This window comes from Rhipicephalus sanguineus, chromosome 3 (genome assembly GCF_013339695.2).
Source record: "Rhipicephalus sanguineus isolate Rsan-2018 chromosome 3, BIME_Rsan_1.4, whole genome shotgun sequence".
In the NCBI taxonomy this organism is placed as follows: domain Eukaryota; kingdom Metazoa; phylum Arthropoda; class Arachnida; order Ixodida; family Ixodidae; genus Rhipicephalus; species Rhipicephalus sanguineus.
The window spans coordinates 231,223,446-231,241,884 of NC_051178.1; the positions used below are offsets into that span (position 1 = coordinate 231,223,446).

General features: G+C 44.5%; 1 protein-coding gene across 1 annotated transcript in view; it reads right to left on the reverse strand.

The window, feature by feature from the left end:
• Positions 1-1,084: 1,084 nt before the first annotated feature.
• The window catches only part of LOC119388378 (CREB-regulated transcription coactivator 1), a gene marked incomplete in the record, with an annotated part of 40,852 nt that continues 23,497 nt past the window's right edge, over positions 1,085-18,439 (reverse strand). The window contains 2 exon segments of the mRNA XM_049413930.1: positions 1,085-1,266; positions 7,381-7,683. Coding sequence (XP_049269887.1) covers positions 1,264-1,266; positions 7,381-7,683 — 306 coding nt within the window.

The following is an 18,439-nucleotide window of genomic DNA, read 5'->3' on the forward strand; positions in this document are numbered from 1 at the left end:
TCTTAAATGCGTTTTTATAATAAAATTTATTAACAGTCAATGATCATGTTGTGTTCTGTCTTATACAGTCGTCAACCAATTTTTTGGACGCCCAACTTTTCTTTTGTTTCCAGCACCATCACTCACTCCACAAAACCAATGTACTAAATAGTGGCAATCAAAATTTAGGGTGGACTATGTTGCCTTGCACATTTTTTCAAACAACCTTCCGAGCACTGAGTGGCTGTTAAAATAAGATATGCACTGACTTGGCGCCTAACTTCTGCCAACCAGAAATTAGCGCTAGTTAGGCCTAACGGCCCAAGGAATATTCAGCAAGTGACGATGACAAGTATTTACCATTAGTCAGTGAGGTTCCTACGAGTAGCTAATCAGTGTTCAAGCCTGGGATTAGACACACAATACAGACTGCTGGCCATTTCATCAGAGATGTTTGGATTTGTGAGCAACTGCCAGCAACTGCTGCATGTGTATCTAGGAGGCTCACCTGCATGCTTACAGGAGAAAAAAGGGTAAGCTCCCAGGTAAGCAGACATATTCTGAGGTGAACTTTTGCAATATAGCCAAAACCATTGTAATTGCCCTGGCAGTCTCTTCACTGAATGACAGTAACGATGATGATGATGGTGATGACGACAATAACCACAGGGTAAAGGCAGCATGTGAAACGCCTCTGCAGTATCTACCTTCGTAAAATTTAAGGTGGATATCACTTCGAAAGTGAGGCCCAACACTGAGTCTACAAGCAAATTTTTCACGCTGCTAGCAATGTAGAAAAATTACTAAACTCATTTTTTTCCCAGGCTGCCCGGCTTTTCTGACATTTTTTGGTGCCATCTCGGCGTCCATAAATTTGGTCAGCGACTGTATAAGGTACTGTCTCCTACACTTAATGGAAGGCTCTCGAAGCAACAAAGGTTACGGTCAAGCAACAGCAAACAAAAAAAAAGAGAAAGCCAAGCAGATTGCAGGCTACAAGGAAGCAGTTATTTCATGCAAAAGGACAGATTTCACACAAAGGCAGCACACCAAGCGTACGCCAAGGGCAGCGTTGGTGCAGTAAGCAAACAAATTGGCACAAATGTAGCAAACATGCGATTCCTCCTTTTATTGTTTTTAAAACCCACTACGTGTTCCCATGTATTGGTGTCCCATTGACACTGAGTTCAGTGGTCAGTTTTTCGGTTTTAACGTATTTCCTTCAGGGCCTGCGCCAAGCTTGCAGCTGCTGCTACCTCCCTTTAGGACCCAAGGTGTGGAGGGTCACTGCAAACAAACAAATGTGTATGCCTAAACATTATACAGCTGGCCCACCTAAGATGTTACCGTGCCATGCTTTCAAAGACCCACGTAGTAGCTTGCTCTTCCACATAATGTTCACTGGAAGGTTAGAGGAGGTCAGTGTGTCCACTGAGAGGCAGCCAACTCGCAGCTAGCAAGATACTACGGACACATCACTACTAGTGACATTAGTTTCCCATTAGTATCTTTATAAAGCACTCACACTGATTACAGTGGAATGATAAGAATTTGGAAGACAAAATGATAAACTTAACTGCTACAACATGTTATGTTGTAGCAACATTTATGTAACACAAGCTGTTTCACGCCAGCAGTTCAATAATGCTACCCCTGATGTATGGTGCCTCAATGAAGAGCACACACAGTTTGCTAAGCTTACTCTTTGTGTTATGCCAAGGAATCTGAGTGATGCCTATGCAGAGAAGCAACATAACTGGCAATGTGATACAATAAATGCGCAATGCTAAATTGATGCTCATCACAGAGACACTTCCCTATTACAGTCGCCGACCAATAATTTGGACGCCGATAATGGGGACGATTGATTGCTCATAGAGCTTCACAGCACCACCACTCCTCCCATGAAAATCACGTGCAAGGACAGCCAGAATTTCTTACACATTAAGCGTGTTGTTTGATAACCTGGACGCTGCCTTTATGACTGCTTGCTACTTCAGCCACCATGCAACACTGCTGTTTTGTTATGTCACCAGTGCCTCCTCGGAACCAGACGCCTATGCAGTGCCAACCACACCAAGATTGCAGGGCAAGCCTAGCCAAGCTGCTATGTCGTGGAGATTGTGTTTTCAGAGTGTAGTACGTGTTCTACACATCTAGTATTTGTTTATTTACACTTTAAATAGCAACACAATCTTGGGAAACTCATTGGGCTGCTGAAATGTGTCACAAATATTATGTCACTTAGGATCATCACACAGCTTCAAATGCTGCAAACTATGCACACGCTTGACAGCTGTGCCAACAAGAGTGGCAATGAAACAATGGAAGTGCTGGACAATGACTGTTGTGAATGAACCCACGACAGTTGGCCCCTGTTCCAACTAGTCAAGGAATAGAGATTTGGTGCATGATAAGGTCATGCTTTTATCTATTTGTAGCAACAGCATGACAATGGCCGAAATACGAACTGTCCAGACTTGTACATTATGCCAAAACAAAGTAATCAATTACAATTAGTACTTCATTCGAAGATGCAGCTGATTATAGCGACAAATGGCTATGAAAGCAATAAAATGTGATTACAATCAGCAATTGATAAAATGTAATCAATCACTTATACATGACCTTCCTCACAATAGTGGGCCAATGAAAAACTGAAAAAATGTTCAGGCATGATTTCCCACTGTTGTCTTGCAAAGTGGGCATCACTATCAAGCCACAGAAGTGTGCCACTTTAAACTGTTGGTCAACACTGGCTGTAAAGTTCAAATAAGGAGACAAATGTAAGTGCTTAGGTTTGCCTGTTTTAACATGTGCATCCGCAAGGCTGTTGCATGGAATGATTCTATTCTTTCAATTGTTCTCGCAAAATTGAAGTGTTCAAAGCTGTGTCACCCGTTATATCTTGTCTTGTCAACAAAATACTGACTGGTTACATGTAACTGGTTACTGAAGAAAGCTGTTGAATTGCAGTAGGCCCTACCAAGAAAAAAGAAACGAATGATAATTTACAAAACTCCCCAAAAAATGCAACTGACTACATTTAAGTAATCACACACACTTTGTTTTTTTATGTACAAGTCTGACCAGATCACTTGCAAGCGTGTGCGCATACGTCAACGCACTGGCAAGCCGTTATTGGCCACTTGTGCAATAAAATCACTTATTTTCTCATGAATCCGTTATTTCAGACTTTTCATTACTGAGAATTTTGTGTCTCCGTCGAGTCCAAATTATCGGTTGGCGAATGTAGACGTTCAGGCAAAAGTCCCAAGAAGTATAAGGATGTTCACCCACCTACAAACGTCGAGGCTTGCCCCCCCACCCCCCAACCCTTCTCACCCCCTTTCTGCCTGCAGGCAGCCATTCTCAAGGCACTGCTGCCCCTTAAAGGGCCCCTCACCAGGTGACCTAACGAATTTTAGTTACACATTGCAAGTTGTTGCGAGCCCAATAAAGAGCATTATGCCACAAGAATTTTTCTAATCGGTCGGTTAGAAGCTGAGAAAAACAATAATTTGTAGCGGCGCGAAACCATGATGCGAGGAGACGAACTGCAAACCCTCGCCGCTCGCCCCGCGTAGCCTTCGCAAGCCAAATCCCTTCCCTGCCCTCTTCGGCACGCGAGCGGAAGGATCACATAACGCATACGCATGAACACGTCATGCGCACAGAATGTCACGAGCGCATGACGCGCCCGAACCAGCCCGAGCCCCCGAGACGCCAGCGGTGTTGTGGCGGCGTTCTTTGCGCTTCATCTCTGCAAGTTATGCCGAATGCGCCCTCGCCGATCACTTGGCTTTCAACCTATTACTGAGCACGAAAGCTGCAACATTTGCACGGACGCGAGACTAGCGGTGTGCCGCATAAACACCTAGTTAGACGCGGGAGGATAAATGAGCCTAATGAGCGCTGGAACGCAGTAGAATATTAGTTTCGTTGTAAAGGGTGGCGTCTGCACGATGCGCAAAGCGCGAGAACACGAACGCGTGCGAAACGGAGGTAGATTAGTCTCGAATCTCGCTGCGATTCGCAGTAAAAATTAAAAAAAGAAAACGCAGACATTCCGTTTGTGTGTTTTATTATTGCTCTCAAGTTTTATTCATCCACTCAAGCAACAAATTACAAAAACTACTCGTCGTGTCAAATAATTATCGCAGTGTCACGTGCTACTGTTGGCGACGTCAGAGCACACTCGTCTACGTAGAGGAGCGACGTCACAGCACTACTATCTACGTAGGGCCATTCTCTCATGCACGTCATCCCCTCATTCTCTGGGCGCGTGGACGCGAGAAGAAGGGCAAGCAGCGTTCAGCTTGAAATTTGACCCATTTACGCGGCGCGTAGCGTTGCAAATTTTGGCAGACGTAATGGTGAACGCCTAGTGCATGGATTGCGCTCGTCAGCTCAAAATTGTCAAACCTGGTGAGGGGCCCTTTAACCATACTTTTTAGCAATGCTTTAACTACACAAAGAAACATAAAAAAGATGTGCCAGTATTCACAGCAAGCTATAAAGCCTCCAAAGGCACTCCAAAGAAGCTCATCATGTGCAGCTTTTGTTAATGACCATTAGCATCACATCCCTCAATGCACACTCCAGGCATTGTGCATGGCTAGACTTGCAAGCCAGGGCAGTTAGCGTTAACCAACAGCACTTGGTTCAGTACTGTCATGGCAACATGCCCTCACCTCTTGCCAGATGTAAGCAAGCAAAGCAGAAATCAATGGACTTGCAATGAAGAAGCATGCTTTTGAGTGCTCGAACAAGCCAGAATTGAATGCACAAAACAAAAATTGGCAGAGCAGACCTCTAGATGGCTGATATCCATCCCAAGATCATTCAGGGACTCTTAACATGCACGGTGTTCGACTCTGTCATGCAAGCAGGAGCATACCAAAGCAGAATCTTAAGAAACCTTCAGTGTATGCTTCTTTTTTTTTCTTTCTCTCTTTCTTTTTTTTTTTTTTTTTTTTTGTTAAGGCAATGAGACACTGCTCATCCCACATAACCAGCGCCTCCTCTATTTTTCAGTGCCTGGGCGAACGCTCTCCTCGGGCCGTCGAGCGCGCGCTCCGCGTCCGCTCGCCGCTGCCGCGTGGTGGCGTTGTGCAAGTAGACTACGGGAAGCTGGCGCTGAACGGCCGCGCCTATCATGAAGCTCACGAATTCGTGTATGCATCCGAGTTTAATTGCATTTGTGCTTCTTGCAGGCTTTCACATGTACAGGGGGATGGAAAGAAACGCGAACATAGCGGCGCGCTGTTTTCATCACGCTCTAACCGTGGTGACAGTAAAAAGATGCTAGATGGTCTTTTAATGTGTCATGGATGACGTTGTGTTCTCATCAATCATCGAGGCTATAACCACTTGAAAGTAGATGCGAAACAGCAGAGAATGCAGATGCTGCACGTTCGCGTGTCTTTCCATCCCCGCTGTAAGTATTCCACAGGCAGACTGTCAGGCCGTGCTGCCGGTTCGATACTAGCACTCGAGTTTGATAGTTTTCGCGTTTTATTTTCTATTTCAGCCTATTTCAGCCTATTGCAACCACCCCAATGCCAATTAGTATGTCATACTGTTGTGTTCCACTCTGCAAACGGAACTGAAAGAAATCACGATTGCCTTTTTTTTATTTCCCTTTACTGATAAAGAAAAAAAATCTCACAGGGTCCCTTATGCATTCATCTAAGATGACTGAAAGGCGATAGCCATCTTCTTTTTTCTTCCAGTCAATATATTGAACATTTCCTACCTCCCTCTGAGATGTTTCTGCGCCTAACGTGGTTCTCTTACAGCCTGAAGGATCGGAGGCAGTGCAGGCTTTCTGCACATCAGCGGAGGCATGCACTGCCTCCGTGATAGTCCCATTTTGACCAAGCGAAGATGTAATATGACGACGTCACGTTATGTGACGTCACGACGATGTCGCAAAATTTTATGATCTGTGACGTCATATGATGACGTCATCACGTAATTATTTTTGCGTCACTCGTGCTAACGCCACCGACGGTCAACTTTCGCGTTTGATGAGGCACCTACGGCTTTCGCCTTAATACACTGTTCGGCTGTCGTTCCATGAAATTCCAGCAGCCGCTGGTGTTCGGTAGAGGTGGCTTGCAGTAATTAGGCGGGATAATTGGTCTCCTAATACATCTTCAAACTACACTAGAATATGCAGCCGTCGTTTATGACGCGAAGATTTCATACAATATAAGAAGCGGCGGCTTATGAAGGATGCAGTAGCGTCACTCTTTGCAGACTACCCTTCACGTTTGCAGCCCAAGGTAACAACTGAATCAAGCATGGCAAGTATCCCTAAACGTGACCGTGTTGCGTCCGAATAGTCAACGAATGCATGTAGTACCAGTAGCAACGCTGCTTCGCGACTGCCGCCATGTGCATGCAGCGCTGACATTAGGTCCCGAAGCTGAAAAATCGGAGCCCATGGACACTACATGCGCTACCGGCGAAACAACCGACAATCATTATGTACATTGTCACTGGAAGCAGCTTAGTGACATTTCATGCTATTTAGCGCATGAACTCATGGCTTGCGTATAGTGTGCTACACCAGTAGACGGTAGCACGCATCGGGGAACTTTAAGTGCTCAAGATTTCAGTATTAGCTCTTGGCAAACGCTGCTTTCGAAAATCGATTTTCAGACAGTCAATAACAGACTCTCAGTCAAGCGAACGTAACGGTGATAAAACAATTTTCCGCGCATCACTGGCATGCGTTCTCTGGAATCGGGCTAGCAGACGACGCGCGAGCATCTCGGTCAAATAGCTGAGAAAGACACATGCCTTCGAAATGGGCTGGTTGCCCAGAACGACAAGTGCTTCATGATTCCAGTTTACAAGTTTTCATTATACTTTAAACAATGCGAATACAGCCGAAAACTGAACTATATAGCAGCTTCGAATGCAGCCACGGAATTCGTTTCTGCGAGTGACGTGACGGCTGGTCTACTACGGTGGCGGCGCCCGGCGGCTAAAAGCCGCACTAACGCCGACGGTTGGTTCCCATTGCGCTCCGCTCCTTCGCCCAGGCACAGAAAAATAGAGGAGGCGCTGACATAACTTATGAAAAAGATTAGTCAGAAGGAAAGTGAAAGTAAAAAAAAATAGCAATTAACATGCAATCCAGCTTACTAAGCATGCTTCAGAAAGCAAAGTGAACCCCTTCGATTCATGACTGCCTACCATACTTGAGAACAGGATACTGTGCTCCCACTCCAAGTGTTTCTCCTTGCCAATCGCAACCACAGCCTCAAGATGAGAAATACAAGCTGGTTTCGTTACATTTCCAAAACCACATATACCTCAAAGTTACAAGAATAAAAAGATGATGGAAACTGCCGACAGAAACCTTGCAACTTGCAAGTGGTCACTTACTTGGGATAGGGTAGGTGATGAGGGGGGATAACCCAGAGGAGATCCGGGATTCTGTCCGAGAACCTGTGGTGAATGCGGTTGGTAGTAGCCCAGCTGCTGCTGATGTTGCTGCTGCTGATGTTGCTGATGTTGCTGCTGCTGATGTTGCTGCTGCTGATGTTGCTGATGCTGCTGCTGTTGATGCTGTTGCTGATGCTGTTGCTGCTGCTGATGTTGCTGCTGACGCTGCTGCTGCTGCTGTGCCTGCTGGGAACTACCCCCATATCCATCCAAGGAAAGTGCGTTCGTGTCCATGGTAAGGCCCTGTCAGGGGAGAAGAAGCGGTACAACCTCTTGATTTCAAGCATACCAAACCAGCTCAGACCGTTACAAGAACCTCACAACACTCCACCTCTATTACTGCGATGTGAAAATGTTAACAAGCACAGAGAATGACGCAGACAATGAAGGCCAGTTTCCTCTTTCAAAAAACATGCCCAAACTGTGGTGCAAATGACATCAGTGTGACAGCATATATATTTCACAGTATATATTAGCATACTTGGGCCAATCACACCCAGTATATGAATCAAAGTGTTTCCAAGTTCAGGTTCTCATTTCTAAAAAAAGTCAGTTTCGCTGCAAGGGCAAAGCAATGAATGCGATAGCAAGAAAAGCAACCCATGATGGACGCACTGCTACGCTGCAGAAATATCTACCTCCCGGCAGCAACTACCGCATGAGCAGACAGCGGAAGGGCAAAGTTCTCCCTGCGCAAATATTAGAATAAGCGAGCGAGCTTGTCGACAACTTTTAAACGCGCCCGTTGCACTCCTCACGCCATCTCGCTGGTAATGAAGAAACGCTTATAAGCGCCTGCCGTCTCTGAGTCCTGCCAGCGGTAAAGGGTGAGTATATAACACTCGCCGTTAGCTTTCTGAAGGATCCACGCTTTGTGGCGTAGTGGTTAGCGCCACGCACTGCGGAGCGAGAGGTAGCTGGTTTGATTCCGCACTTCGGAAGCATTTTTCTGAATTATTTTTCTTTGGGGCTTCTATATATATATACATACCTATACATATACGGTGCATGACGGCGGCGGCAAAAACCAGCCGAGGCTGTCCATACAATTGCTATCGCAATAAAACAAGTTATGTAAAGTACGCATGTTGATAAACACTGTGCAAACGCATGCATGCTCAGTGAGGATTCGTCGAGATACGCAGGAGTTATGAAAGCAAGATGAACCATGTTGGACGCAACAAAGTCAAGGACACCGCACAACAGTCACCACAAGTCCAAAATGGAGGCTGTCAAAATCGTGAACTTCACGCTAGTGTGGCTCAGCCACTCTTATCTCCTACATTAAATATCTAGGTTACCAAGCCTCTCTATATGGTGATGCATATCTTTAAAAATCCAGCTCAATCTGTAGCTCTTCTACACTGTCTTTTTAAAGGGACCAACAACTGTACAGAACATGAAATGAGATGACTTCACTGATGGAAAGATTGTCCGTGGCATTGACTCAAACCAACCCTGTTTTTTTCGTGAGAGATGAATTTATATTTTTATTTCTTAATTGAAAGTCCCGAAAAATGACCTGTGGTGCCTCTGGCGGCAAAAACATGAATGATCCGATGAACCCGGCCACATGACCGTTGATTGCTGTACGCGGTCGACGATTTTTTTGTTAGTATTGAAATATTGTTTGTTTCTTTATATTAAAAAGTATTACTCCATAAAAATGTACATACACTCAAACCTCGATATAACGAACACGGATATAACGAATTATCGGTTATAACAAAGTAAATGAATATAGCCTTGGTAATAGCTACAGTGGTACGAATGTACGCTTATAACGAATTTTCGGGTATAGCAAAGTTATTTTCGTGTCAAATGCGACTTTGTTATAGTGAGGTTTCAGTGTATAGGCCTGCGTTAGTAGTATGCATTAAAGTGGCGCTGCCTTCACGTGACGTAATGATCCCATGCTCGTCAGCGCGTATTGATCATTTTGAAGCGACATAGTTTCGCTACCTACACTTCGTCTCAGATATGACGCACGCTGCTACTCGGCGCGGCCACGCATATGCGTAGTGACGTTTTCGGTGACTTGGCTTGGCTCGTACATCGAGAAAGTAACGACACCGGGACAAGCCACCCATGACACAGGCGCAGGCAACCTTAGACGCATGCGCACAAAACGCGCTACAGATACAGGGAAGGTGTATAAGGCCACATCATCTTATTGTAGCAGCTTGTTATTTTCAAAAACAGTTGAAAAGCTATAAATAAAGGTGGTGAAGCATAGTTACAGGAACTCTTGCGAAAGCCGAACCAACGATAGTTTTCACAAATCACGAGAAGGGCTGGCGGCATCACTATCAATTCTCAGCATCAAAGGTGCATCCGTGTTTAGAGCCTTTCATATCGAAAAATACTGCTTGTAAAATAACTAAGTGCTTTTGGGATTAACTACTGCAGCTACAAACACTGCGAAGGGTGAGCTTTCTGTCACGCCGTCAAAAAATGGGTCGAGAAAAATCAGTTGTCGGTCCCTTTAAGACTACTGCCTCTCTGACCCACTTTGCCAGCTTCAAAAAGCATATGTCAGAACTCTTGTTTAAAATGTGCAACTGCCTGGACACAGAACGAACTCTCAAACAGTTAAAACCAATATGTGAAGAAAAAGACAAGTCAACTGATACCCGTGATGACACCTACCATAACCATTCACACATTACATTAAGAGACATCAATGTGAATGGCTGCAATTCTTAAAGCATCGAGCACTTCATCTGCAACGCATCCAAAAGCCTTTTAAATGTTATGCACTTTAACACTGAGGAAAACGCACGCTCAGTAGCACTACGGCACAGTCTCAGAATGAGTGTACACTAAATATCAGAAACAGGGTGTGTTCCAATACTCACCGTAGACGGCTAAATAGACAGCTAAGTGGACAGCGGCCATCTTAAGTCCCATTCCAATTCTCACGTAGCCAGCAAAATAGACAGCTTCGAGAAAGACAAAAACGATGCAGGCTACTTTGCAGTCCAAACAAGATGGCGGCTCAGCGCAATGCTCGCGTAGCTCGGATCTCGCCGGTATGGTCGTCTGTACACCAGTAGGCGCTTTTCCAGGCGCTCAATGTAAGCTACGTTAATTTTTTCATAGTTTTGAACACGAAAGAGGCTAAAGAAAGAACATTTACGTTTGTTTTTCTTAGCTTTCTCTTCTCGACGCGAGGTGGCATCACGTCGCGTAGCCGTCTTCTAGACGCGTTCCATTTGTCGGACAACATGACCTCGATGCTGTCTTCTAAGCTGTCAGTGTAGACCGTCTACGATGCTGTCCAGAATTGGAACACAGCCACAGTAACAAACAGTAACATAAGAACATGTTAATTGTTGGGGTTTAACTTGTTAGTAGTGTAGTTTATCGAGTTTGGCAAGTCAGCATATACTCCAGCATTTTTAACTACAGTGCTGACAAATAGACAGAGCACAGAAGATGAGTGCACTACAAAAGGACAGTCTCCACCACTCAAGCATTACTTATTATGTGTGATGCACAAATACACACCGCATGTTCCAGTGGCATGTGTCGCACATTCTACTAAATAACAGGAATTCGAGATGGAATGATAATTTTCTTGACCAAACAGCGCAGCAAAAGCAAATTCAGAAGTGGTTATGAATTGACCAAATGACTGACAATAATATTTGACATGGATTATCATTATGATTAATGGAGACATGTAATTGCACATTTGAAGCCAGCCAATACTTGTAGCTTAATGTCTTGCTAAAAAACTTGACCAACACTTCTGCAGAAACATCATTTAGAACACCGATGCATATCACAGCAAGCTTTTGGCTCTTGCTTTCTTTTGAACTTATGCGAAGCAGAGTTATATGCGTACATGCACACACAGACCCACAAGCACACACAAACAATGAAATACTGTAGAGAGAAAGATATTCCTCAGATCAGTGAGTACTGTGTAGCTGAAGTTTCGTATACAACAACAGTTTTTGTTTACCGATTCTTTCCTTCAGCTGTGCTATAGTATTCACGAATGTTTCTTGACTAGGAGGCAACAGGGGTGGAGCAAGTACATGTATTCCCACACAAGGTGCAAAAATTAGGGGTGTGCGAATATTCGAAAGTTTCGAATATTCGTCAAATATTTTATTTGAAATATTCGTATTCGATTCGAAAATCGTGTCTTCGGAAAGTTTCGAATATTCGATATCTTCGAATATTCAAAAAATGCGAATATGCAATTTGATTATCATGCATAAAATAACTCGTCTTCCACATTTCTGCTGCGTTCGTATAGCAAAAACGTTGCTGAGAGGAGCGATACACACCGTAAGTACACGAAGGCACGATATCTGCCTGCGACGAGCGCCCCAATACATATGATTTATTGCTGGTGCACCTCCGACGTGCAGCGCTGTTGGCGATCATGTAACAGTACATTTTCAATATTATGCGGCCATAACGTGCCGCACTACCACTCGCGTTCGCTATGCGGGACCACTTCTGAAGAAAGACAGTGGCCCATGTGACTGGTGGCGAACTGTAGGCACCTTCAGATACCCCAGTCTGGCAAAGCTTTGCCCCATGTACCTCCCTATACCAGCCACTCCTGTTCCAAGCGAGCGTGCCTTTTCAGTGGCAGGGGGGCAGGGTTGTCTCTGTTAGAAGGGAGCGCCTGCTGCCTGATCATGTGGAGCAACTCATATTTCTTCATGATAACATCTAGTCATTACTTTCATTGTGCCGTGATATTTGATTGTGTTGTGATGTGCATTGTGCTAGCCTGGACATTGTGTTCTGGAGATAGCAGTGTATGTTATGTTGCCAGTCAGGCTGTTAATGTTTTTTTTTTTTTTCAAATAGCTACATGTTAAATAAAATATTGTTACTGTGGAGGCATTTTTCCTTTGATATTCGATATTCGATTCGATACTCGAAGGTGGATATTCGTATTCAATTCGTATTCGAAAAATTTGATATTCGCACACCCCTCGCAAAAATGTCTTTTTCTTTAATGTAGGAACTCGCAAGAGGTCAAACTACAGAAATGATCACTAACTTAGTGGCAGATGTTAAATGTTGCTTCCAAACTGTGTGCCGTAGAAAACTAAACACTCGCATTCTCAAAACACAAAGCACTGAAGATCTCACAATTCTCACGAGACAAGAAGCGGAGGGCGATGTTCCTCAGCGGCCGTTAGCGAAGGGAGCACTTCTGCAGCCACAAAGCAGACGGCGCCTTGCAGCGTAACGGCATTACAGGCGCGCGGTTGGCACAGGAGGGAGAACGGGAAGGTCAGTATGGAGAGGAGAAAGAGCCCCTTCGACACAAAGAGCCCAGTGTTATTGGTAAACCACCATCCTCTGTGTTAATGGCAGAGAGTGGGGACTTGTGTGACATGGAATGCTTTCGTCCCGCCAAGTCCCCTGCCAGAACAACACGTGCTTGCGTGCGTGCAAATGCACTATCATGCAGAGCAGGCAAGGATCACAATACACTTGAAAACAGGCAGCAGAAGCGTCAGCAGAGGTGTGATATTTCAGTAACCTGCTTCTCGCACAAAATCTCCCTGCCTTGAAACTTAAAGGGACACCGATGGCAGTGCACTAGCTAAATCTATGCAACAGCTCTTTGAAAATTCTCTCGGCATTTATGTATTGCATTAAAATTGCAAATATGGGCCACTTTCATTTCAATTCTGTCAAAAAGAGCTCACGAATGCTGAAATATACTTTCACTACCTTACAAATGAATAAAAGACAAAATATTTTTCTATATCAACCATCTATTGTCACGAATATAAGTTTGTATGGGAGCATGCCAAGGTGGCATGGCTACCGTATTTACTCACACAATGATCACACTTTCATTTTAAATGAGCCATACTGAAGGTTGTGATCATTAAACAAAATAAAATTTTTTGAAGAATTATGGAGTATCGAGAATTCTAACAAGTTGTAGGTTGGACTTTTTAGGTAGACTACCATGAACGTAATCAGGCTCAACAATCATTAAATTTTGCTAACAGAATTCAGGGGTGCAATCATTATAGCCTTGATGTCACGCCTCTCTGTTAGAGGGACTGGGACTGAAGCAAACCCTGCTTTCCAATATTACGCAACCTTCAGGTATACTAAAATTTAGTTTTCTTTAAATGTGACCAATGTGCTATATTACAGATGCAACAGCCTCATAGTTGCCATTTAGGTTGTGGTGTGCTTCATTTTTCACAGGCAAGCACTTGGCATGCACATTAGAAATAGTCAGGCACAGTGCTGAGTGTCTTGCCTCTCACCTTTCTTGTAATAACTGTGGGAAGAATATGCAAACTCTCTTTTTTTTTTCAATTTCCTTTGAATCAACAACTTCAATCCCATTTAGTTGATCTAGTGTACCGTCCACCACGGTCATGCCATGGCACAGCTTGTACACTTTAGTAGTGGTCACTGCCATAAGTATAGCCAACATGTTCTAAATTCACAGGGATGCATAGAGCCTCCAGTCGTCCCAAATTTAGCGGGACAGTCCCGACTTAAAAGTAAAATCCCACACACAGACTTGACCCAGCTGGGACAGCCAAACAGATCCAGATGTTTGTAACCACATACAGTGACCACGTGCTATTGCAACTAATTGAAGGTGTTAAAAGGCAACCTAAAGATTTCTACGTATGTTAACCAAAGAATGAGACAGACGCTGGCAGACTGCAGCAACTAGGATATGTTGCAACAAAAGCTGCTATGAACGTACGCTTCAACAAAGCTCCAGGTTAAGTAAGCAGATAAAAGCTCTGTAGGTCCATGTAGTCTGAGTTTTCAGAACATTCAAACATTGATATCAATACGATGACCTCATAACAGTGCCTCATGACCATAAAACAGTTTTGGCCCTTCCCAAAAATTTAATCAATACAGCGATGCTTAACTAAGAGCACAGACATCTCTAAAGAGCATGCAGGCAGAAAACCTTAACAGATGCTTTTCTGGGAGGAGCCTAAGAATGAGCATGCAGTGCCAAGATTACTCATCTCAGCTAAGAAGAGACAGAACTGTGTTCAAACATACTAGTAACATCATAATTCTTAAAGTACAGTCAAACCTCGTTAATACGTACCCGCTTTAAACATACTAACGGTTAAAACGTAGTTGCGACGAATCCCTGACCGAGCCTCATAGAGACTAATGCATTCGCTGACTGCTTAAGGTGGCGGTTCTACGGTCGCCATCTTGCGAGTAGTTCTTTCCTGAGACACCAGACGACACCACTCGGTCATGTCTAGAAAAAAGGAGCAAAATGTGCTTTTCACCGTCGTAGCATGCGGTGGCGAAAAGCCTGCACCTGTTGCAACTAACCTCTTCTTTTTAGGGGTGCACTGTTGCTATATGCTCCTTTGGGATGTTGCAAATGTGCCTGATGGCCCCCCCCCCCCCTCCCGTTCCCCAAGAAAAAAAGATGCACAGCCCAGAGCCTTTGTACTCCCGTTCAACTGTCCAGAAAAGAGGTGCCCCCTCACTCTCGTGGAAGGGAAAAACTATTTACAATAAAGTGGTTAAAAAAAGACAGAAGACCGTTCGTTTGTTCGGGGACTTCTCGAGAAAGTTTGACATTGGCCCTGAACACCGGCAATGTTGGCTTGCGTGGAACAGCCCGGACTCTGCGCACGTGCATAGTAATTAGAGAAGTCCCCGCTGTCACCAGTTTTGATTCGACTGTAAAAGTAGTGCGCGCATGTGCCTCTTGACCTCATACATACATCCCTACATTCAGAAGCTCCCCAGAAAGCCTTCGTTGAAAAGGTCCATAGGAGGCACACGCTTGAGCGCGCCTATGTATTCTGTGAACGCCTCATTTTCTAGCTGTTCATGGCCATCGATAATGAGACGGTAAATAAGAGCTACGTCGAACGCTTTGGTCAGTAAGAGGTGCTTATAAAATATCACATGATTTACATGAGCAAACAGATTATTGCTAAATTTAGTTCTTGTAGAGGTTATTAGTTCATATAGCGTAAGTTTTGCACGTGTTGTTGAACTATTTGGCACTGTCCAAGCTTTATTTCTGCTACCTCTCTGCTAGATGGGTTGCTGTGCACTGCAACAACCAAATGGTAGTCACATATGAGTGATTTTCGAGGGTACGATGATCATTCGAAAAAAAAATGCGAAAGCGGATGTGTTACCATTACGCGAGTGTAATTATTACGCTGGTAAATACAACACATTTTTCGACGACAAGGTAACCTACTGAAAATCATGGGTTTTTAAAACTTGCGTCGGGACACGTGACATTTGATTTGTTGCGCGCGGCTGGGAGCTCCAGAGCTCGTGCAGCCATCTGCACTTTTCGCTGCAGTCGGCGCAATAAGACTCGCTATAATTGACAGCTTGCAAAATAGTTACAGAGCATGCGCGAGCAAGTTTGTTTTCCCCAGGAAAGCCTCTGCCAGAAGGGCAGACAAATATTTTCCCATTCACCACTAATCCATGTCTTTCCTTTCTTTCGTTTCCCTCCTTTCTCTCAGTGCATGAGCGAACGTACAATGAGGCGTGACATTCTTGCAGTATGTTTGGTGCTGAGCCGCTAAGCCCGTGATGGAATGTGGAGGGGTGAACACGCTTAGACGGAGAAAAGCAGTCAGGGGACGAAGAGTTTCCTAGGAAAATTTTCTTGCTGGAAAGCCAACTTGCAGGTGTTTGCAAAGTGTACGCCAAGGGGCTCTCACTATTTTGCAAAGTTTCAATTGTTTTGCTGCTAATCCTATCGCTCAACCGGCGTCACGTGAAATAGTCAAACACACATACACTGCCAAGCACTCGCCAACTCACCGCGTGGTTTCCAGAAAGCAAGTATTGTCATACGAGCCTTAAAAATATGAGGAGGCAGGGTCAGGTTCTTTGTGTACTTCAAATACACTTCTACAACCACCTGAGTACAAAGACGAGCAACCAAGCAATTCCTGGAATCCTCGGCACAACAGCCTAACCTGCTGGCTATGCATTCATGATGTACAGTGCAACACGCTTTATTCCCTTCTTCCTTTCTCTCTCTCCCTCTCTTCCTTTCTTTTTTTTTCAGCAGCCCCACGGGGTTACTATACGGTTACATTGTGCACTGAAGAAGTGGCGATGAAGAAGTCTGGAGAAATAACCCATCCGTGTTTTGACGAACGTTGGAACTGACGTAAAACAACTTGATATTTTTTTTCACAGATGGCACCACCACCAAAAAATGTTTGCGAGATATATTATTTCTTGAAAATCTTTTGTTTCAAGCAGTGCTTCGTAAAGTTAGTGAGTACAGGTAATGACAAGACACTACATGGTCCTGCAAATGTGCAATACTTGTTGTGAATTAACCTCCAAAAGAAAAAAAAAAGTAAATTTGCACGAACCCGACCAGCAGAAAAATGAGCTAAATTCACTGTTGTCCTACAAATTTTCTAATTAACGTGCGACAATTTTCTCTTCATAGAAACCTAGAGAAAGGCTTGCTGCTTAAATATTGAAGATTTAAGAGTTTAAGCTTGGATAGTTTTGTCCCTTCGTCGGTAATGCCTGACCAAGTAGAGCCATAAATTGCCCTATTGAAGTAGTAATAATTCACGAACTGTTCATCAGAACACAGAGCAACTTCGTGTAGACATAAAGTACAACATAGCCAGGAAACCCATTAAATATTGTTGTTCTACACAGAACAGAAAAAAAGTATTTACTCATAAACTTTCATTGTTTTGCCCATTTTTATTAGAGCCTGCATCACTTTCTAATAGCTTCACTGGCAATATATCTTCATAGAAACCTTGCATAACGCTTCATTAAAAGGCTCAGCAAATTTCATTTCGTTATGTTGAACAGTTTTGCCGCACTGGCAGCACAACGGAGCCTTGTACAGCAAAAACGCTGGTTTTTGCTCAAACTGTTTTTATTGCCGTGAAATAACGCTCGAGACTAGATAACAATACTAGCTGTCATTAGAAAGCGGAGAACGTAAACATTCTAATGCAATACAACTCATATTTGTCCAATGAGCAGAGCAAGCACAGTGCGCCAGTAAACAATGACTAAAATGCGGAGCGGGTGCCGCCGGAGTGGGACCGCCACCTTAAGCCGTAGTGGTTCGTCTTATGCCTACTGGTTAGTGCGTACCAGCTGCGTACCGCGATAACTTTTTGTGCCATAAGTTTACAGCGCCGCTGAACTTGCCAACGATACAATGTGCCGCAAACGGTTTTCTGTCATTTCGAAAAGTGAGGAGATCGGCTGATCAATTATTCCGACTTCCACGCGATTGCGATCATGCCTTTGAGGGTAATCATAGGAAAAGCGAAAGTGGGGTGACGACGACCGACAAACGCGCCTGTATGACTTATTGCCGACAAAAAGCCTTATAACAGTAAGTATCCTCAGCCATCAGCTTGGACACGCGTGTGGCGTAGGGCCACTTTAAGCCTATTGTGCACTTTTAGTAGGCGACTACCTTAACGTGCTGAGCAGCCGATCGCTGCCGCCTCATTGTGCGGGACAGCGTTCAAGCGCGCACCGCTTTGCAGAAACGAAAGCAGCTCGCTGTTGCAGAGATGAGCATTGCCGGTCGTGGGCACCAAGAAACCTCGCTGTTTTGACGTTATCACGCTAAACGTACGCGTACGGTACAGCAAGCATAGCGCTGTTCGTACTGCACCCTTTTTTCTAAACGCACCTCCATCCGCTGCCAGGACCGCTAGAGCATCGCAGAGTGCACATCGCTTGCAGAAAGCTCGTCATTGCTGCGTTAACCTAACAGGCTACTTGCTGTATCTGTGCACGGTCTGAAGCGTAGTGAGCGTATTCTACAGCAAGCGGCTCGGCAGTCATGGCGGGTGCTGAGTAGGCGAAGCGCTGCATGCAACTAGCCAGTAGATGATCGGCTCGCTGTGATCGTACCACGTTTAAAGAAAACTGTGTCAGTTTTCGCTTAGTAGCAGATTGTGGTACGTATCGTGGACAGCCGATTATGTCCATTCTTTTCCTATGTATGTTAGTCGCT